The sequence below is a fragment of the Sinohyriopsis cumingii genome, chromosome 6, assembly GCF_028554795.1.
Source record: "Sinohyriopsis cumingii isolate HCF-2022 chromosome 6, ASM2855479v2, whole genome shotgun sequence".
NCBI classification, from domain to species: domain Eukaryota; kingdom Metazoa; phylum Mollusca; class Bivalvia; order Unionida; family Unionidae; genus Sinohyriopsis; species Sinohyriopsis cumingii.
Genome location: NC_142966.1, coordinates 11650508 through 11674246, shown reverse-complemented (window position 1 = coordinate 11674246; position 23739 = coordinate 11650508). Strand labels below are relative to the sequence as shown.

Here is a 23739-nt window from a genome sequence, read left to right as displayed (position 1 = left end):
CATCAACCCTAACCTTATCACAGTTCCAGGATAATATTATAGTCCAAAATGAACACTATTTCAACTCAACATTCCCCCCAAACAATTTTCCTCTTTAATGAGTTCTAAGTACAGCATCAAACACATCTGCAGACTTAGATCAGGAACACCACAAGTGAGATTGACTCCAAAATCAGAATGAATATGATAGCTAAATTCTTTCCTTATAAACACCATCTACTGCAACTGTATTTCACAATAGACCCCATGTGACAGAACACTAAACATTTTCCATGAACATTGTATGTAAGAGTATTATTAATAATTGTCAACACATATATAATCATCTATTTATAGATCCTATGTAATCTGCGTTCTTAACAGAGGTCACATACACATTATATTCTATACAATTTATAACTATGAATAAAAATTAAACAAATAAAATAATGTATCTGAAGTTACAGTTGGTGCTAAGGTCTGGGACATACATCTGGCACTAAGGTCTGCTAAGAGCATATGTCCAGTACTCGGGTCAAGGAACAAAATATGTCTGGTGCTAGAGTTGTTGAAGTACCTATGCCCTGTGCTTAAGTCTAGTAACTACATACTTATCGGTGCTAGAGACATTGAAGCGTATATGCTTCATCCAGGACCTAGATACATCGGGTTCTAAGGTGCAGGAAGTACATCCATTTAGTGCTAAGGTCTATAAACCACAAGCATATGCTGCTAAGGTCAAGGAAGTATGTAAGTCTGGTGATAGGGTTAAGAATATATATATATATATATATATGGTACTAATGCTTAGGAATACATGTCTGGTGTTAAGGTCCTGCTAGTACATACATCTGGTGCTATAGTTTAGCAAATACGTACCTTTGGTGATAAGGTCTATGAAGTACATACCTCTGGTGCTAAGGTCTAGGATGCATATACTTCTGGTACTAGGGTCTAGTAAGTATATACATTTGGTTCTAGGGTCTAGTATGCATATACGTCCGGTGCTAGGGTCTAGGAAGTATATATGTCTGGTGCTAGGGTCTAGGAAGTATGTTCATCTGGTGCTAGGTTCGAGGATGCATGTTTATCTGGTGCTAGGGTCTAGGAAGTATATATGTCTGGTGCTAGGCTCTTTGATGAACATACGTCTGGTGCTAGGGTCTATGAAGTATATATGTCTAGTGCTAGGGTCTTGGACGCTTATACGTCTGGTGCTAGGGTCTAGGAATTATGTTCATCTGGTGCTAGGATGCATATACGTCTGGTGCTTGGTTCTAGGATGCATATACGTCTGGTGTTATGGTCTAGGAAGTATGTTCATCTGGTGCTAGGGTCTTGGACGCTTATACGTCAGGTGCTAGGGTCTAGGATGCATATACATCTGGTATTAGGGTCTATGAAGTGTATATGTCTAGTGCTAGGGTCTTGGACGCTTATACGTCAGGTGCTAGGGTCTAGGAATTATGTTCATCTGGTGCTAGGATGCATATACGTCTGGTGCTAGGGTCTAGGAAGTATGTTCATCTGGTGCTAGGGTCTTGGACACTTATACGTCTGGTGCTAGGGTCTAGGATGCATATACATCTGGTGTTAGGGTCTATGAAGTATATATGTCTAGTGCTAGGGTCTTGGACGCTTATACGTCTAGTGCTAGGGTCTAGGAAGTATGTTCATCTGGTCCTATGGTCTAGGATGCATATACATCTGGTGTTAGGGTCTAGGAAGTATATATGTCTGGTGCTAGGTTTTTTGATGAATATACGTCTGGTGTTTGGGCCTATGAAGTATACATGTCTAGTGCTAGGGTCTTGGACGCTTATAGGTCTGGTGCTAGAGTCTAGGAAGTATATATGTCTGGTGCTATCATCTATGAAATATGTATGTCTGGTTCTTGGTTCTAGGATGCATATACGTCTGGTGCTAGAGTCTAGGATGCATATACGTCTGGTGCTAGGGTCTAGGAAGTATATATGTCTGGTGCTAGGGTCTAGGAAGTATGTTCATCTGGTGCTAGGTTCGACGATGCATGTTTATCTGGTGCTAGGGTCTAGGAAGTATATATGTCTGGTGCTAGGCTCTTTGATGAATATACGTCTGGTGTTAGGGTCTATGAAGTGTACCTGTCTAGTGCTAGGGTCTTGGACGCTTATACGTCAGGTGCTAGGGTCTAGGATGCATATACATCTGGTGTTAGGGTCTATGAAGTGTATATGTCTAGTGCTAGGGTCTTGGACGCTTATACGTCAGGTGCTAGGGTCTAGGAATTATGTTCATCTGGTGCTAGGATGCATATACGTCTGGTGCTAGGGTCTAGGAAGTATGTTCATCTGGTGCTAGGGTCTTGGACACTTATACGTCTGGTGCTAGGGTCTAGGATGCATATACATCTGGTGTTAGGGTCTATGAAGTATATATGTCTAGTGCTAGGGTCTTGGACGCTTATACGTCTAGTGCTAGGGTCTAGGAAGTATGTTCATCTGGTCCTATGGTCTAGGATGCATATACATCTGGTGTTAGGGTCTAGGAAGTATATATGTCTGGTGCTAGGTTCTTTGATGAATATACGTCTGGTGTTAGGGCCTATGAAGTATATATGTCTAGTGCTAGGGTCTTGGACGCTTATAGGTCTGGTGCTAGGGTCTAGGAAGTATATATGTCTGGTGCTATCATCTATGAAATATGTATGTCTGGTGCTTGGTTCTAGGATGCATATACGTCTGGTGCTAGGGTCTAGGATGCATATACGTCTGGTGCTAGGGTCTAGGAATTATGTTCATCTGGTGCTAGGATGCATATACGTCTTGTGCTAGGGTCTAGGAAGTATATATGTCTGGTGCTAGGGTCTAGGAAGTATGTTCATCTGGTGCTGGGTTCGACGATGCATGTTTATCTGGTGCTAGGGTCTAGGAAGTATATACGACTGGTGATAAGGTCTAGGAAGTAAATACATCTTGTGCTAGGTTGTATGATGCATATACGTCAGGTACTAGGGTCTAGGAAGTATATTCATCTGGTGCTATGATCTTTGAAGTATATATGTCTAGTGCTAGGTTCTAGGATGCATATACGTCTGGTGCTAGGGTCTATGAAGTATATATGACTGGTACTTTGATCTATGAAGTATATATGACTGGTGATAGGGTCTAGGAAGTATATATGTCTGGTGCTAGGTTATATGATGCATATACGTCCGGTGCTAGGGTCCAGAAAGTATATACTTTTGGTTCTAGGGTAGAGATTGATTCGGCTCTCTGTGAATCTGTCAGATATCATGCAGAATATTGCCTTAACTTACGATAAAATATTGTTATAAAGTGAAAACTGAAAGAATGTGGTGCCTACCCCCACCCACCCTATCTGCTGATATGGTTGATACATTTCTTCAACTAATCACTTTATTTTGTCAGCGAGAGGTTTATATACCCCCTTGGTCGCCGGTGCAGACGGTATTAATACATGTTATATAATATGAAAATCATATTGATGCGTCCTTTTATTGCAGCATCTGGGTTTTGAATGATACCATTTGTCTTGCAGCAATGATTTGGATAAAATGATGGATAAAACAATTGAAGATGACTATGTTTAAATAAGGGTATAAACAAAGAAATGACTAGGAAACACGTTTGAATTTTTAATTTAATTTAAATTACAATTGCTTTGTTTTCTATATTGTAGTTAAAGAAGAGGGCATAAATTGAACTGTGGTATATTTTATAAAATTTCTAGAGGTCATCCTTTTTTGGAAGATTTTATTAACAAATTTGTTTAAATATTGTTACTGTACTAAGACCCATCTATATTCCATTTTGATGTGTAGCAGTCATGATGCAAATTGACAAAGTATTCAGTAAAGTACTTGGGTAGTCATTGGAGGAAAATGTTTCCCCATAAGGTTTACACTCACTTCCAGCAATTAACTATAGGACCAAAACATCTATACATCTGGTTCTAATATTTGGTAAGTTCATAACTCTGGTGCTAAAGTCTAGGAAATAAATAAGCGTGGTGCTAAGGTGAAGGTACGTGTCAGGTGATAGAGCGAAGTGTCAGGAAAGGATATTTGTATAGTGCTAAGGTCAAGGATTATAAAATTGTGTGAATACATTTCAAGAACATTTTAATGGGTATAAATGAATGATGAGCGAAATTCACTTTAATATTTTTAATCCAGTTTTACATTCAAATTAAACACACCCCATACCATCTTTGGTCCTCTTTTGGTTAAGGGTTATCCTGAAATATATGAATTTGATAAAAGTTATAGAACATCAAACTGTTATGTCTTTCTCCCTGTTATTCTCAGGTCGCTTTGTTATCATAACAATATAAAATATGTAAGTATAAATATTCATTCATACTGACATTATTGGACAGAAGGTGTAGAATATGATGGATGGTTACCAGTCTTTATGTACTGACCTTTATAATGCTATAGAACATATCCATTATAATTATACCTAACACCATGTCACTTGGATAATTATAAAACAGAGTAATATTGAATTGAAATTAGCATAAAGTCGGTTTCCTGATGAGCAGGTGTAAACAAACTTTTGTACAATGTTATGACTTTGCAACGAAAGACAGTAGTGCGCCCATAAAAGAATACATCAGCAGGAAAATGTAAATTGAGAAAATATAGACATACAACTGAAAGCATTAGCAGACAGCAAAACAGATAAACAGAAGATATACCTGGATGGGAATCAAGGGAACAACATGCCCCACCTCATCCCCAGCTTTATTTATCCACAGGATATGAATTGGATCCTTAGTAATTGTCTGCTACTGGCAAGTACCAAGTACAAGGGTGAATGCACTCATTGTACCCTTTAAGTTTGTTGATTGAGTGCATTTGGATCTTCTGATCCAGGTAGCCTGCCAGAAAACGCACCTGAATGGGCCCTATGAAAAAAATATTAATATAATTTAAATGGAGAGTGGTCTGTTTCATTATTAGTATTTGACATCAATACATACATACATACATGCATGCAAATTGATACATGCATGCATAGTAAAGATTATACAACTATAATCAAACATGCTCATTTGACTGGATGTTAAGGCATGATCATTTTTTATATTCAACTGCTTTAGTTCATAACAGGTAACTGGTTAAATTGCATGTAAAAAGCTAGTTACTGAATATTAATTTCAACAGAATTAGGAACTGATATATGTACTTCAAGCATATGATAAGTTTACTTGACATGTAAAACGTGACTATTGAACTCTGATACCTATTTTGTGTGACACTAAGGATTAATTTTTAAAAAGAGTGAAAACCATCAAAACGAAACTTGTTATACCATATAAATATAAATCTTTACACATATGAAATCCTCAGTGAATGGAAACCTTCTCAAAACAAAAAATACTTTTTTTTTTTTCAAGTGTTTTACTGTATCAACCAGAGTGTAAAGATAGTAAACATTGTGTAGATTTATGTTACATTTTGAAGTAAATATACTGAATGGATTCTATTCAAAAACGAATTAATAATGAAAGAAACTAAAAGCAATAAAATTTAAAAAGTGACACTATTAATCATAATCAAAATATGTAAAACAAAAACATGAAAAGGCACACAATGAACAATAGAGCCATAAAATGACAAAATGGAAAGACAGAAAAGTGAAATTATCAGCCACTTTTGTAATAGCCATAATAGTCAAAGTTAATATTCACATTTAACAAGCTACAGCGACAATAAGAAAGAAATAAAAATAAAAAATCATTGTAATGTTGACAATTTTTGTACCACTCTCTGGAAAAATGTAGGAGTCAAGACATTTGTTGCTATCTACATCAAACACTAGTACTTAACACAACTCAGCTGCTCTCCAGCCATCACACACCTGCATAACAATTAGGTTTTGCTGTTAATCTTGCCTCTTCTTGTAATAAGAATGTCAATAATTGTTCTGGATTCTCTGTATCCATACATTTCTGCCGCACTTCTTCTGGGCAGAAGCTCTCCATCAGCATCCTCACATCATCAACTGAAGAGAAACCTTCAGAGATGAGCTAAGAAACAAGGAAAGAAAGATAAAATACATTAGTACATATGTATCTATTGACAAAACTGTACGTAAATGTATAATTATATTAACTGATCAATGTGATAACAAATTGCATCAAGAACACGTTTCCTTCACTAAAATAATGAATGCAATGTGCCACAGATATAGGAAGTGAAAAAGCAGCACATAAAATGGATGAAATTTATCATAAAGTCTGTAAATTAAAAATAAAATATCACGAGTGCTTAAAGTTAAACAAGGTTAACATTAAACAATTAGTGACTTCATTTGTGGCTGATGGCCTCAATGAAAACAATTTTCTTTCCCCGAGTTGCCAAATCATTGTAGCAACAAAAAGTATACCGTTTTGTTACACAAATGTAAATTTTCAAGTTCTTTTTGTGTTACTGATAAATGATGCACACACACTTAACATAAACATCACGTTCAACAGTCTGAGGTCTGATTTTCCTATGCCAATATTATCAGGGATTCCAAATTTTGGAGTAAAAAATGTTTCTTTCACAATACTTGTCTGATCCTAATACCTTAGGATCATAAACACTAACTCACCCACCCACCCCCAGGCAATAAGTTTTAGTTATGACAGCTAAAAGTTGTCTGCTCACCTAGGTGGCACTCAGACAGTGATCTTCAGACCAACTGCTATGTGTCATTATACAGCTTCCAGTATATTACTGCTGAAATAATTTCAATGATGTTCATGTAAAGGTTGTTGTTGTTGTTGTAGGGTTTAATGCCAATTTTCAGCACAAGATAGGCTATACATGGCCAGTATTAATGGTGCAGGAAGAACCCGGGAAAAACCCAGAAATAACCACCGACCCATGAGAAGCTACTGGCAAGCTTTCTCACATACCCACATTGGCCGAACCCAAGAATCGAACCAATGCAGACAGAGGATGGGATGGCAGTGATCCGTAACAGTGAGCACTTTAGACCACTTGGACACTAGGGACCCCTCATATAAAGGTTAAGAACTGATGAAAAATATCACAAAGAAGAACAAATGATTGCCTGAAAATTGTATCATATCCTATACATATGTATATCAACATGTCTACAGAATTTAATTTAGCCATTTACAATACTTGCTAAGTGTATTTAAAAGGAACACTTCCAAAAAGTATTAGTAAATGAAATATTGAAAACCATAACAAAAATTGTATAAATTGCAGAATTTGCCTCAGAATGTAGCCAAGGCATTTACATATTCATCACAAATTGCATTTGTCTGTGTTAGGCATGTTTTGAGCAATTGCGTTCACAAAGTATTCTGGATGTTATATGATGATGTACAATTCTCATGATGCAGTGTACAGTGAGGATATATATGACCTATGATCAGATGCTTCATGCTGTTATTATTTAAGCAAACAGATAAAATTACTGAATAAAATGTATACTTCAAATACCTTATAAACTCCAAACAAATAGCATTCTCCTTAGGTATACTCTTTATGAATATTTGTATGTTCTGAGCAACATTAACAAAACAATAAATACAATTTGTAATAAATTATAAAACAAATAAAAGTAATATAAAAAACAAACAAATACCAAACAAGATCAGCAGTATAACTGCTCAAACCTTTCTTAAATGATGATCAAGATGCAATGCTGCATGTGCTGCAGCCCCTATTCTTAGTTCATGAACCATCTGGCTCATATCGCCGGTCCACAGATAGGATATTGATGAAAACAGGCAATCTCCCTGCGTGAGATTGTAGCCTGGAACGAATCCAGGAATATGGACATTTCTGAAATGAATGAAATCATTATAGAAAGGACAATTATTGGAAGCAGGCAAAGTGTTTTCAACTTTTGACAAGTCAAGCGCCACAAAATGAATGTGGCTTTTCATACTAAGAGAAATTATCAGACACTGGGTTACCTAAATAACCTCCATACTATGGTTGTTGCAACCGTGTTGAGAGAAATTTCATCTGCTTGATATCTAAACATTTATACATCTGGATAAATTATACTTTTATTAAATACCTCAGAGGTCTTAATAATAAGCACAGATATAATATCTTTAACAGCTATTAGTTCCAATAATCCTCTCTGGACCGTACTACACTTGTAAGAGAAGAAACCTATAGCCAGTAAAAGATTTTTGTGCACTAAAAAGAGCTTTGTTTTATAATTCAGCAACCATATTGAACATATTGAGCTTCTTATCTTTACTGCCAAACATGTTAAATTGCAATAAACATGTTAAACAATTTTTACAGAATATTTCGTTTTACAGCATCCTAAAAATGTGATAAAATACATGTCCCATGAAGAGCTGTGAAATGACAGCTTTGACTTCAAACATGTCGTGCTTAGATTATATTTCATTTTGAATTTGACTTTGAAGATGATACAGTAAACAAAAAACAATGAACAGACACTGTATGACAGAGTATGACAGAGTAACATTATATATAATCAAACCTAAAAACAATAAAGTAAATAAGCTATCAATCTTTGAAACGCAAAGACTTTTTTGAAGTCTTATTTACAAACCATAGCCTTATGAATATGGTTACATGTGTGGCATGGGGTTGTCCATAAAGGACGTCTGCAGATAACACCTGTTTTCCTCCCATTCTTTCCCCCTTGTCCGCATGTGGCTTACCCCCCCCCCCACTGTGGAAGTCCCCTTCTAGCATTATACACTGCTCTATGGTCTGGCAGTGTAATAGCTGGTGCTCTCAAAATAAAATGCTTACTGATCTCATCACAACATGTAGCTCAAAACAAAGAAAAATCAAACAGAAAGTTCTTTCTTTAAAAAAGTCTTTACTCAGGACATAGAATTAAAGTTGTCATCTCACAGAAAGCTAAGTTCGATAGACTGTCAATGTCTTACTCCACTTCAACAAACGCAGACTGTAGAAAGTCAAATAAGTTGCAAACAACTGACAGACTATAATCACTGCTTTCAGTTGTGGAACTGGATGATGCAGTTGACAGAATAGCGCTAGCAGATTCAGGTTCCACAGCACATATGTCTGCCACTTCAGCTTGTGTGCTCACTTCTGCATGCCTGTGAATATGGGCATGACTGCGCTTCGCAGCCAGAGATGGAAAGTACATGACACACTGATTACAAATGCGCTTCTTTTATTAGCTGGAAAAATAAAGATATTAAAAACTCTATTAAACAGTAAATTGCACATGTTACTGATTAACACACAAGTGTGCGGAATGCAGCTGGAGTCAATGCTTTCAGATGTACTGTGTGTAGCAGCAGTGTAGTGGTGGCTACTGGAGCCAGTCGCCTGCTTCGAGGGAGGCTGTCACTAGCTCTGCAATCGCATGGTCAGCCTGGCTCTTCATCACAGGCCAGGCACTGTATTGTCTGAATTGAGAGCATTATACAGGCAGTGGTGCATCTTACTTGGATATTTCTATACTCGCTCAGGTCTGCAGGGCCGCTATGTGGGCCATGTAATCAACCTCAGGCACTGGGAGTCAGACCTATGTATTAATACAAACCCATTCATATATATTATGTGGCACGAATCGTACAAATTGAAATTGACAAAACGTACTGGAATACATGCAGCAGGCATAAAGTAGCTGTTCAACACAGAATATCTTAACAAAAATACTAGCTTGCAGAAGTCCACAAGGTCCTTTACACACCCTCCCCCCCTTGTCCGCATTTGATCAACCTCCCCATCCCCCATCTTTGCGCATGTTCTTTATGGATGATACCCATGGCAACTGGGTTTTTTGAAAGAAGCATTACCTGCTACCAAAACAATATATTTCATTTTAAAAAATCCAGAACTATCATTATTATTATAACACTATCCTAGTTATGATATTGTGCTTGTCTCTCAATTAAGGGCTGTTATCTTTAAACATAGATGGTACCATAAGAAGAATGTTTAAAAATGATGCCAGGGTACTTTCATTATTCAAAAGTTCAGATGAAAATGATACAAAAACTAAATCGCATCCTGCTAACTCCTACGTACTGAAAGTGACTTCCATGTACCTCGTGTAAGTTTCACTGGAACAGCTGGAACAAGTAATGGTAACCTTTAGCAAGAAATATTACTTTCTATAAAATAATACTGTAAGCAAATAACTTACACACAGTTATCATGTTCCATGCTACTCCTCAGTCTTTCCATAACGTTTGGCAGCATTGTGGCAATCACCTGGGCCAAATTTAAAAACACTTCCCATGTGGCTGATGACAACATCCTTCCCACTTCTGCACAGTTCTTATGCTGAGAATAAAAATGAAATCTTTAATTAAAAAAACTAATAAATATAACCCAAGCCTATTAAACCGAAATATATATATATATATATATATATATATATATATATATATATATATATATATATATATATATATATTGGGGACATTGCATTTAACAATAAGTCAGCAACTGTATTTTAAGTATCTGACAGTTACAATATTTTAATATTTTGTATTGGCATGAAATGAGATTAAACAGTTAGAAATGCTAAATTCATGAATGAAATAACTAAGTATTGTGAAATGTTATATCCTTGATGATTTTCAACTTTGAGGAAGATCGCAACAGGCATATAAAGTACTCGGGGGAGGCAAATATTAAATTGCTCATTATAACTGTCTTATAATGCACTATAGTAATGATCTTATTTTGAATTGTAATTGTACATTACAAACTTGTAAAAATTCCTGTATGTCCATTGTCCTCGGTCGTGATTGGACACTACTAAGCAGTCTTTTTTTGGGTGCCAACTTTCTTAAGGCATCATTCTGCGGTGGCTGGATTTGGCCATAGTCTCTGGATTCCTCACAATTTTGCTGCTGCTGGTCATTGGTGGTGATTAATTGCCTATACCCTCTATAGGCATTGATAATCTTTCCCAGATCTGCATGATTTAAACTGCATCCTAAATATAAAAAGATCAAAACAACATGTTAGCAAATGTATATATGCATCTGTCAAGTCTTACCTGTCCATACATAATGATTTCAGGTACTAGTTTTTTATTTTAATTTGAAAAACATAAATGTCATTTTAATTAGAAACAAAACTATATATCCCACAAAAATTGAATCACAAATTAGCTACCAAGACATATTGTATGATAAAGCTAACTTATACACACCTATTAAAAGTATATCTGATGATTTAGCAGAAAAGTGGGTTACTAGTTTCAATGAATTATGAACACTGAATTATGAACATCAACATCAATGATGTGAACATCTGTAAGCCAATGAAATGTGGATGTGTGCTTGTGTGTAATTTGGATTTTTAAAGTAGCTTAAACAGTTTTTCAGTCATATTGTTACAATGTCTGTATTGTGGCAGTTTAAAGCTGACCATTCCTAACACTAACCTCTTAATGCTGAGCGCATAGCAAGGCAACTGACAGTAACATTTATAAAAGTCTTTGGTATGACTCAGCTGGGGTTCAAACCCACAACCTCACACATCTGTGGTGGTCACTCTAGCCCCTAGGCAACCAGAGCAGTTAAGTCAATGAAGTTAAGAACACTGAAAGGAGAGGATTAAAACCCACAAAGAATCATGCCTTTATTGCACAATAATACATAATAAAATTAAAATATTGTTTGATTTCAAAAGACATAATCTGTGTTACAGGTTTTAGATTGATCTTATAATAACATTGAGAAAGATAAGATTCATAGGATGGATGACACACTCACCTTTTGTCCAATGTCAAACATTTTTCTTCACTGATCAAAAGAAATGAACATTTGCTCTTATAGTGACATTGACTGTCATATATTTTCATATTGTTGTATTATATAAGTAGGGTACAAGAACAAAGATGCACTAAATCATTTGAAGTGTACTTAACAACAAAATGCAAAAACAATGGTAAAAAACATACAGTATCTATTCGCAAATAGGCATGTTTGCATATATAGGCCTACCACACCAAACACAATAGGAAAAGTGCACAACCCATGCATAAGCTGATCCATAAGTCCAGCTGTACTGAAAATCTTGTTATTGCTAATCCAAGAGGATAGTCATACCAACATGGAGATGCAGTACAGGATGTACTAGAGTTCAGGTAAGGTATGTGATATAATTCTGGGTTAACTACAACAATATATGCCAGTGGTAAAGAAGAAAACATAAATCTTCAAGTTTGGACCATGTCCCACAAATAAAGCAACCTTTCTTCTCACACAGATTTCTTTTGTTCTAAATTATTTGGCTTATACACACAATTATAATGTGAATTAAGATACTTATCTGAACAGAACTCAGCAAAGCATGCAAAACAATATAACTGACTGGCAAGAAAGGCTGAAATGAAAGACAAAATTACACATAAACATTGGGATGAATAAACTATAGACATGTATGCCATTTAAAGTGTTACAAGTCGAATCATCAAAGGTCTCTCATTAAAGCCGACTGTCTTTGATCTTAGTGAGTTTGAGCAACTGCTTCAGCCATCAACTTTTGGAGTGTTAACACATATTTTCATGCCTAATTACAGTAGCTGGCTTAACAAAAAGTCTCATGTTTCCCAATCACAGGTTATGCTTTGGATGCAAGTTAAAGGAACTGCTAATAATTAATCAAAACTTTGACAGATGTGACAATGATAGGAGAATCAGTGATGATGTAAAATACATTAGGGATTGGAGTGAGCATACAGTAATCTTGTGTATAACTTTATCTGTTATTACTTTGTTAGTTTTGCTAAATAGCTACACCAAATACTGGTCTTTTGATAGCATAATATTAATGTTAATAATAATGCATACAAAATAATAATAATGATACTGTTACTACTACTAATAATAATGCAAATGCTATTCAGTTTATAGTGCATGCATTTGTCATGCACCTAAATTTTTTTTTAAATAGCAAAACCTGTATTCAATGGTCAATGTGTGTCTGCTGTAGTAAGGTTTGACTCTCTCTCTCTCTCTGATATATATATATATATATATATATATATATATATATATATATATATATATATATATATATATATTATGTGTGTGTGTGTGTGTATATATAGAGAGAGAGAGATGCAGAGAGAGAGAGAGAGAGAGTACACATATTAATAATAATAATGAGGACTATGTATAGCGCCTAATCTTTAAGCGCTTTACAACATCTGTAAGATAAAAAAAATAATAATATTATTACAAAAACAAACAACATGAAATTAGAAAAACATTAAAAAGTAAAAAAACTAGCTGAGAATATTTCAGGTAGGAAACATTATTAGGTCTTTAAGTTTGTTCTTGCAGTCGAAATAAGTGAGTTTTGAGAGCCCTCTTGAATGGGATCACTGTGCCCTTTTTTCTAAGTTCAGTGGGCAATTCATTCCACATTGCTGGGCCCTGGTATGCAAAAGAACGCTGTCCATATGACTTTGTTTTCATAGTGGGAATAATGAGTATACGATTGTCAGAAGAGGAGCGTAAGTATCTTGCTGGTGTGTACACATGAGTGAGGTCAGATTGGTATGTTGGACCAGAGTCCGACAGTGAAATGTAGCACAGAGAACAAATTTTGTGTTTGATTCTGGATCGAATGGATAGCCAGTGTAGGGTAGAGAACCGCGGGGAGGTGTGCTCTGATCGTGGTACTCTAAGTATGATCCGAGCAGCTGTGCTTTGAACTTTTTGAAGTTTCTGGAGTAGATATTGAAATGAACCAGACAGAATTGAGTTACAATAGTCCAGTCTTGAAAGTACTAATGAACACACAAGTGTTTTAGTGGCATCAACTGAAAGATATTTGCAAATTGAGCTGATGCGTCTCAGCTCAAGATATGCAGCCTTGCATATGTTCATGACATGTTGGTGCAATGTGAGAGTACTGTCCATAGTAACAACTAGGTTTCGTACTGACTGCGTGAATTTAATGTTGGTGTTGCTGATATTTATTGTTTTAGGTAAAGAATGTGAATGAGAAAGTCTTTGTGTTGTGATCAGAATGGCCTCAGTTTTATCATCATTCATCTGCAGCTTGTTACAAGTCATCCATGCTTTCACATCAGAAATGCACCTCTCTATACCTTGGATGATAGCATCAACTTCAGTTGGGTGGCTAGATTGGTATATTTGGGTGTCATCAGCGTACAATTGGTGAGACACTCGATGATGATCTATGACACTTGAGAGCGACTGAGTGTACAGAATGAAGAGAACAGGTCCAAGAACAGACCCCTGTGGAACACCACAACATAGATCAACTGGGCTGGAGTGTATTCCATTTGCAGATACAATTTGTGTCCTGTTGACCAAGTAGGACTTTAACCACAGTAAGGTTGTATCATGAATGCCAAATACATGCTGGAGATGGTGAAGTAATATATCATGGTCTATTGTGTCAAATGCTGCAGACAAATCAAGGAAGGTGAGGACTAATCATTCCGCTATCCAACGCATACAGAACGTCATTAACTACTTTTAGAAGAGTAGCTTCAGTACTGCGATATGCAGATTGTACATTGCTGAAAAGACTCTTTGAATTTAGATGAGATACAAGCTGGGATAGAACAACCTTTTCTAAGATTCTTTAAATGAATGGGAGATTAGAAACTGGGTGGAAGTTCTTTAAATCGTTATGGTCTAGGGTTGGTTTCTTCAGCAGAGGCTTTACAATGGCAGTTTTGAAAAATGATGGGAATTCCCCAGATGAGAGAGAGGTATTAATAACATCAGTTAGTGAAGGCAATACTGGATCTAAGCACTTAAGCAGCAGCGATGTTGGAATTGGATCAAGTTCACATGACTTTGGTGCACTCTTCGTCACGACTGTATGTACGAAATCCATAGAGACAGGTTCAAATGCTGCTAATGGTTGCTACTCAAATTCTGTATCCCAACTGTATGGTGACGACGAGTCAATTGAAATTGTGGTGTCAAGCTTATCTCTAATGGTTTGTACTTTGTCACGGAAGAAATTTGCAAACATGTCCGGAAGGTGGACTGGAGAGAAGGTAGTTGTAAGTGGTGTTTATTTGTTCCTTGACATTAACTTGTTAGTAATCTTGAAGAGTTCTTTGCAGCTGGAATTTTCCATGATCTTAGTAGTGTGGTGGGCTGATTTTGCTGCATGGACTATATTTGTGACATTCTTCTTAGCGACTTCATAGATTTGCTTATGAATAGTGAGTCTGGTGGAAAGCCAGAGCCTCTCAGCTTTATGGCAGTCTCTTTTAGCAGTGCAAAGCTGGTCCCTTAACACTGTTATACCATGGAGAACACTTTTGAATTGATACTCTGCACTTGGTAGCTGGGGCATGTTTGTCAAGTAATGAATGCAGAAAGTTATCGAGTTGCTCTGTGGTAGGAGGTAAGCAAGTTGTTAGGTTAGCTTGGATGTCGTGCATTAGTTTGGTTCTATTTATTATACGGAGGTTTCTCTTAGTAGCAGATAAAGGTGGAGGGTTAGAGACTGATACGTCAAGATGGCATATAATCCTGAGGTGATCTGATGCAAGGTCATGGGATACCAAGGAGGACTGCAGAATGTTATCATCAGGTCTATGTACCAAAGAGAATTGAAATTGTTATCATTTGATTTTACAGAGCAATGCAGGATAATACAAGCAGATGTTTTATAAAATAAATACATAATATTATCATACACATTAGAGATTTTTGAATTGGTACTCTACAGAGATTTGAACCTGACTGTGGGTCAACAGAACAAATCCAAATATCATCACAGCCATATAAATAAATATAGACACATTTTTGGGTCAAAATCAGATCGAAATTGTGGACTCATCTATGTTAACCTATTAAAACAATGTGATGTAAAATCATCTAATAAAGATCATATATTTCACTGATTATTGAACTTCAACAATATTACTATCATCTTAAAAAGTTTAATTGAAATCAGAGATATAGCCGTTTGAGTGGTAAGTAGTAACAGCTAATAGGCATTCAGATACTCTAGACTATAACAAAACTGAGAAAAACAGGTGGTAGCCTTTCTGCACTTACATTCATGCATTGCAAAAAGTACCAAACAATTACTGCATATTAAATACAAATACCTTTTCGTCTCTCATGTGGGGACTGGAATTTCACATTATCGGGCCACCATTCTGGCCTATAAATGGAAATCCCCCAAAAATCTCGACTGACTCCATGCTTGAAAGAAACTAGTATTGAAAGAAAATAATAGCTGTGAGAAAATTACATGATTTCTCTGATAAATAATAATAAAAGATTTTAAATATATGGAACAAAATACTGTTGCTGAGTGAAAGTCTATAATATTATTTACTACAATGAAAGAATCAGTTGTAACGGTTTGAGAGAAGGCTCATGAAACAAAATGATAATGCGCAAACTGTAGCAACAGAAATTCTGGAACTAAAAATTCATTTGCTTTATTTCGTAATTATGTATATAACTGTTTTCATTCTTGCTATGACATGTGTGTGTCTTAGTGACAATAATGGGTCAGATTTTCAAACAATAATCGATTCGACATAACCAACTAATAATCAATTATAATCGGTTAATAAGAGCAAATTTTAATGTTTGTTTGCTATACTGTTATATATTTGCTTAAGAGTTCAAAAGATTCATAAATGTACAGGAGTAATCTCTTTTTAATGGCATGCATACTTTAACCTGATAAAAATAATTTTAAAACTTCTATTGTGTTTTGTTACCACATAGTCAGTATAGATTTCCTATAATATGTGCAGTTTCATACTTTTTATATTATAACATATGAACATATCACTTTATGTGATTCTGATTGGTCCAATAAAGGCCCTGAAATTATGGAGAAGCATTCTATTTACTGATTGACTGTGATTGTGGAGAAACTCTTTTTAACTCCACATTCTGTAACTTTTTGTGTTCAATGAAATTTTATGGCTGTCATGGTGTCCTGTTTCAATATGGTTAATTTGGTTTGTTATATCAAATATAACATCTCATAACATGAAAAATGGCTAAAACCACCAAAACATGAACAATAACAACAAGTACAACTATTGGTATTGCTCAGTTGATATCAGGGATGGGTGGGTGGGTGGAGGTAAATTTGTAGTATGGAATCCACCCTGCAAATTGCCTACAGAAATGTTATAATCAGCAGTCGGGTGTCTTCTGTGGTCAATGGCCATGTCACTATTAACCAAGCAGTGGTGTCACCCTGCCTTCAACTATGTGTTTGTGTGGGTGTGTATATATGTGTCTGTGTGCACAACAATTTTTTAAAAAACCATCATATACAGGCTGAAGCTTTATCAAACAAAATTTCAATAAAGTAGCAATATCTGATTACACCAATGCTGCTCATTATCAATAATTATTAATTATTATTTTCCAGTTGTATTAATTCCTACTACTTGCCAATTAGCACGTGATTTAAAGTGATATAATGTACCATTAAAACATGTCTACCATTAAAAGATATCTAACAAAATACAATGCCAGTAATAATATGGACAATTAACCAATGTACCTGAATCAAATCGATGAAAAAATTCAAAACATTTGTATCAAGCAAAATTTTCATGGATTACTTAAAAATTTCATTCTACAACCTACCTTCTTCTCTCACCAGACAGCTTGCAAGGATACGGAGATCATCCATTGTGTATGCGTCCGGCTCACGAGGATGAAACACTATAATGAAAATGAAAACGAAAAAAGGTCAGTTCCAAAAAATACATAATGCTTGTCTTTTTGGTACAAAAATCCTTCAACTGCTCCAAATTTCAATCATATGCAGACTTGACTCAATGAAAGTGTCATAATTATTTAAGATCATTTCACCTTACACTCAGTAAATAGTGATAAGTTATTTTCTCTTATTTTTAAGTGCAATTGGCAGTGTAAGAAATGTCAAAGATTTTAATTCTGTACTTTAAAACTTAAATCATTTTTAATACAATAAAAACAAGTATAGGGACTATGGAACATAAATTTAACAAATAGATTAATGTTCCACCAAAATGCAGGTAAAAGAACCATTAATGCTACGAATAATGTGATACATTTTCAAGTTAAGAAATATGGCATACATGCCAGGTTAGACATAGGTTGTCATACACTTGTATTTGAGAAATTAAATGATATCTGAAGACAGTTTTGATTGTACAGTAGTCCTTCTCTTATATATATATATATATATATATATATATATATATAGAGGCACCCAATTGGCACCAGAAAAGAGAGAAAGGGACTATATGTAATATGTAGTAAGAAAGCTATATGTTGTTGTCGTAGGGTTTAAAACCATTTTTCAGCACTTGGTAGGCTATACATGGTGGCCAGTATAAATGGTGGAAGAAGAACCCGGGTAAACCCGGAAAGAACCACCGACCCACGAGAAGCTACTGGCAAGCTTTCTCACATACCCACACTGGCAGAGCCTGAGACTCAGAACCCACGCAGACAGACGTGAGATAGCTATAACTAACTTCAATGCATTTAATATCTTTGTTTCAAAGGAATATTAAGTATTAAAAGGTTCTTCCTGTCGTAAGAACAGACTTATTTCAACCAAACATACATTAATAACTTAAGTTTTAAGCATGATAAGCAGGTGGAGATTTATTTGCATGTACATTGAAAAAACCATTCAAAAACTCCATGTAAATCTTGGTACAAACATCAGCTGGCATTTAGAATCATTCTCTTTCCATTTACCCCCTATTACTCGATACTGCTTAATAATCTTACCTGGTACACTAATGTTTATTGGAGTCTTTCCAACATTTACATTGTTCATAATTCTTCTACAAAAACTATCAAACTCTCCCGATTGTTGAAGAGTCAAATAACTTTAACGTTTTCTATTAAATTATTGCTTTTCTGTTTACATGACGAAATGTACAAGTTTTGTGATGATTTATTCCTATACTGCTAACTGTACAGTAACATAATTTAATCATGTCGAGCTACAATCATCAAAGCAAAATTTTCATAGCTGTGCAAAGACAATTATTTTATCACAACACTGCTGAACCAACTCCTGTAAATGGATCTTTTTTTAAAATAGAATTTGATATAATTATATAATAATAACCATTTTTGGTACATGTTATAATGTAGTTTGGAAAACAATTCTTTAATTATTGATAACCTGAAATTGGGAAACAGACATCAGTAACTAATAGGATTAATTACCTTAATTAACAAATTAAGATTGGTTCTGGACACATTGAAATAAAAATTGGCTGCATGTGAGTGAGAAATTGAGCCTAAAATGATGACCACATGCTTCAGCAGAGGGAATTTTTGTACAAAAAATCTTAACTGCTGAGAAAACTGGCCTTGTAAAGGAGGTGGCCATTGGTGATGGTGGGAGTCATATATGGGGAAGGGGGTCATTGTATTTCTTTTTCATTAATGAGTATAACATTTTGTTAGAAAGGTATTTATTTAAGACACATTACCTTTAAGCTTTTTAGGTTCTTCAACTTCAATGGGCTTTTCACAAGTCTCAACAAACTTAGTTCGCACTACTACATCCTCTACGAATTTCTTCATGTTGGATGAACCTGAAGATAGTGTATATGATATTGTTTTTAATAAACCAATACCTTCAAACCTGGTGGTAATATAAAAAAAAAAAATGAATGCAATTTATAGCCCAGTTTGATAACATTATTTACCTCACTGAAAGAGCAACTGCAGAGTTATCATTCTTGCATGAGCGAACATCAGTCACTTCTGGAGAGCATTGTAACAATGGATTTAAACAAAGGAAAAGGCCATCCATCAAAATGAAACATTACAAGTACGTAACATAAACGCTCTGAAAAATACCATTCTTTACTTGAATCATAAAACGTTGATTGATTTAAAACCTCTGATGCTTTTGAAATCTTCTTTCAACAGGAAATAAATTGTAAAATGTTTCATTTGCTGTCACTTTACAATTTTAAGTTGAATGAAACATGATAATTTATTGCTACCAAACTTAATCACGTTCAGACAATTGGGACTTCACGCTTAATAATATGAATCTTTGAACTAGATTTAAAATGTATTTTAGTAGAATTGTATGTGTAGTTTGTTTGCTTACATAAATGTTTACCATAGTTTTATTTCAAGTAATGGAAAGTTTACATACTCTTGAGGGGCTGAAAATTTTAAATATGTGGGAGAAATAAAGAAACAAACATCATTGATAAATATACCAAAGCAATTATCCTTCCTTTTGGGCAATGAAAAAACAGATCTTGAAAATACTAATTACCCAAGAACAACAATAACATGGCAAACTTGTGAAGAAATATGGGGTTCGAATTTACATGAGTACATCAAAGAAAACTAATATACATTATGATGGTGTGTATATATATATATATATATATATATATATATATATATATATATATATATATATATATATACACATTCATAATACTACATTGTAGATACAAATTAAATCATAGCTATGTGCATATCTTTTCTAATTTTTCATGATTATTTCCACAATAGCCCGACATAAAAGTTCATAGCAGTAATTGATATTTTTAATGTAAGCATCCGTCTATAAATAATTTATACAATCTGAAAGTTTTAATCTTGATTTGGAGTTTTGTGCTCAGGAGATTGATACGTATTAGCCATTGTTGCGGCTGAGAAATCATGCAACTCGTATTGCTTCCTCTCCAACCCCTTTAAATAGGGATGTAAGCCATGTGTTCCTGTAAGTCCATCTATTCACTAGGCTATAGGATATTTGTTTGATATATATGATGGTATTTTTTGCCCAAGATATACCTTTGATAAGTAAAAAAGAAAATCAGTTTAATATAATTTGTGTTATTTCCAACAAAATTGTTCCTATGTAAGCATAAATAATATAAAAAGTAAGTATTCCTCGAACATGTGTAATTTTTTCCTTTTCACACAATATAATGCTTAGATTGTTTTCGTACAATGTCTCAACACAAAAAATGAATATCATGTACACTTTCTGTGTATTATCATCACTCTAAGGATGAATAGTCTTGATGGAATGGCTTACCCTCTATGAAAATTAGAAGTGCTGTTACTATTAACATAGTGTACAAAATATGTAAGCTGTAGAAACTACAATATAAACATTAAAACTTACAATAAATATAACTTATTTGTATTTTCACTCTAAACCACATATTAAATACATACATACTTGTGTGCATGCCTTTTTTGTAGGATGGGGATACTCAAATTTACTTAGAAATTTTATAGCATTTAGATGCTAAACTTTATGACTCTTCAATAAGATGGAAGCTCATAATAAAGAATAACAAATATGCCAGGTATGACACTCTTATAAACTAAAAGATGATTTAACTGACCGACATATATAAGACCACTAAATATATGAGATTAAATACAATCCTAACATAACCACTTACCAAAAAATTTAATTTGTGGTACTGGCGTTGTCTTGTTTGGCTTTGGCAAATACAACATCACAAAGCTTGGCTCATCATCTGAATTTTCCATCCAAATCTTAGCCTGCAAAAATAAAAGGCACATTATTAGCATACATCTTTCTGCTATTTAAAAATATAAAATAAAAATAATTTTAAATTAAATATAAATTGTTCTTTAAAAATTTAACACTACCTTTCTTTAACCAGTCTTTTCAATCCTGATTTTAGAATGATCTGCATCTTAAGTGTCACCAAGAAACATTCCTGATGAAAATGATTCATCTCTATGAGTTTTTTTTACGATTGTGGCCATGTACTAAAAATTGGATGAAGAAAAAAGGACTTTGAGTGGAATCATCACAATATAGAGCAGTAAGAATTTGAATATGTGCAGCATTCACTGTGACATACTAGCATGCAACATTCAATCAGGACTATATTGGATCACACCTTCAGCTTCATTTCGTCCAAAAATGTCTATGTAATAAAACATTGATTTTGCTACATGAACTTCTAGTGGTGTCTAAATTATAACCTTCCAAAGAAACGTGGGTGTACAAAAATCCAAATGAAGTGAACACTTGCCACTTAAAGGTATGTAATCAAATTCTATAAAATGACACCCATTTCTGAAATAATCAGTGTTGAATGTCTACATGACCTGTGTGACTTTTACTATACTATAAAACATGAGTATGAAAAATCCAGGGGACCATGAAATATTATTTTAAGCTATAGATAAGGAAGGGGCCCATCAGTACGATTTGCATCGGTGCACAAATATCCTAGCTATGTCAATGATTTTAAGACTTGGATTTGCCAAGAAAATGATGCATCAGTTACACGGCAATTTAATATAAACAAATTCAACCAATGTCATCTTATGCCTAAACCTGTGTTATACAAGGCACAGCAGTGTTCTGTGGGGATCTGTGAAGAGACCATTAATATTTTCCTATGAACTTGTGACTTGTCCCTTGGGCCACAGGGGCTCGTATCGTTGTTTAAAATTGACCTGTCATACATGTACTATATAATAACTACAAAGGCGGGAAAATGATTTGGCATTCATTAAAGGTACGATATGAAGTCAAACTTTTGATAGGGATACATAGTCGAATGCCTGAGCTAAACATTGGTACCAAATGTATTACGCTACGAGAAATGTGGCTTGAAATAACTGCGTTTATTTATTAATGGGTCGCGCGCGAAAGGAGAGAAGTGTCCTCCCTTGTAGTTATTATATAGTACATGTATGACAGATCAATTTTAAGCAACGATTCGAGCCCCTGTCCCTCGGCAAGCTACCTGGAAAAAAAACTGGAATAACAGTACATTGGTCAGATACCTTTAATGCTCCTTGACAAGCATAAAAACACAAGAAATAAGTTAAGCAAGAAGGAAAACAAAACAGTTTAGTCATTTAAATCGTTTATATGGCATTATGTACAGATCAAAAAATAAACTTGTAGCTTGTTTTCTTTAACCATCTTATACTAAAAATTATAACTGTTTAAAACAGTGTTTTATCCTAACAATTATATAATATTATTGATAAGAAGAAATACTACTGTACCTTCTTCTCCAAAGCTCTCCAAAATCTAGCGTCCCGGTTTTCCATTGTTTCTGACTTCTGCAACACTTAAACTGAATACGGTTAAACGAAAAAATTCAATATTTGACAATTTCTTTCTTTAAAGTACATGAGCGGCTTTGCCAGTCAACAACATCCTGCGAACGAGCCAATGAGAATCCGGTGCTTTGTCCGGTGCTTGTATTGGGATTTGTTTAATAATATACCTCCTGTATTTTAAGAATAACAGAGTAGTTCCAAACACTTGGCCACAATACTTTGTTTATTTTCATGATTGACATGTTCATTTTAATATATGCCATAATAATAATTTAAATTAAGTAAAACTCTTCGTACAAATGTGTTAACACGTGCTTTTGCAAAACTTAATATTTCTCATGCTTTTTAGATCACGTCCTTTGTCATTTCTTTAGTTTCGCAGGTGCGTAGATTTATATATTGCCATGTCAATTAATTTTGGAGGCAAACTAATAGTGTATGCAGATCGCAATCCCATAATGCCAAGATCGAAGTGATCGGTTCTCAGAAAATACCAGAACTCGTGAAGATTGGGAGAGCTGGTTATCAGCTTCCATGAAAGGCAGGCCTAATACTAGACGGATCCCTTTTACACATAATTATACATAACGTAATGGGAAAGGAAAGGAAAGAAAATACACCAGTAATATGAGCTCTTACTATCTTTTTCAATCGAATGTATCTTATTTACAATAATGCATATAAAAATATAAAATGCAT

General features: G+C 34.7%; 1 protein-coding gene across 3 annotated transcripts; it reads right to left on the bottom strand.

The window, feature by feature from the left end:
* Positions 1-3607: 3607 nt before the first annotated feature.
* LOC149796372 (uncharacterized) lies at positions 3608-23211 on the bottom strand. 3 transcript variants are annotated; one of them, XR_016421670.1, is made up of 11 exons: positions 22984-23211; positions 21387-21489; positions 19428-19532; positions 17572-17649; positions 16056-16163; positions 10699-10928; positions 10128-10267; positions 7624-7792; positions 5847-6015; positions 4681-4890; positions 3608-4218 (listed from the first exon to the last, which is right to left on the bottom strand). XR_016421670.1 is itself a non-coding variant. In XM_089961048.1 (10 exons), exons 1-10 carry the CDS (start codon positions 23026-23028, stop codon positions 4757-4759), a joined length of 1281 nt encoding a protein of 426 aa, XP_089817174.1. In that variant the 5' UTR covers positions 23029-23211; the 3' UTR covers positions 4133-4756. The 3 variants fall into 3 exon arrangements, 2 of the variants coding, with proteins under 2 accessions (XP_089817174.1, XP_089817175.1); XM_089961048.1 differs by having other exon boundaries at positions 4133-4890; XM_089961049.1 differs by having other exon boundaries at positions 4133-4879.
* Between the last annotated feature and the right edge of the window lie 528 nt (positions 23212-23739).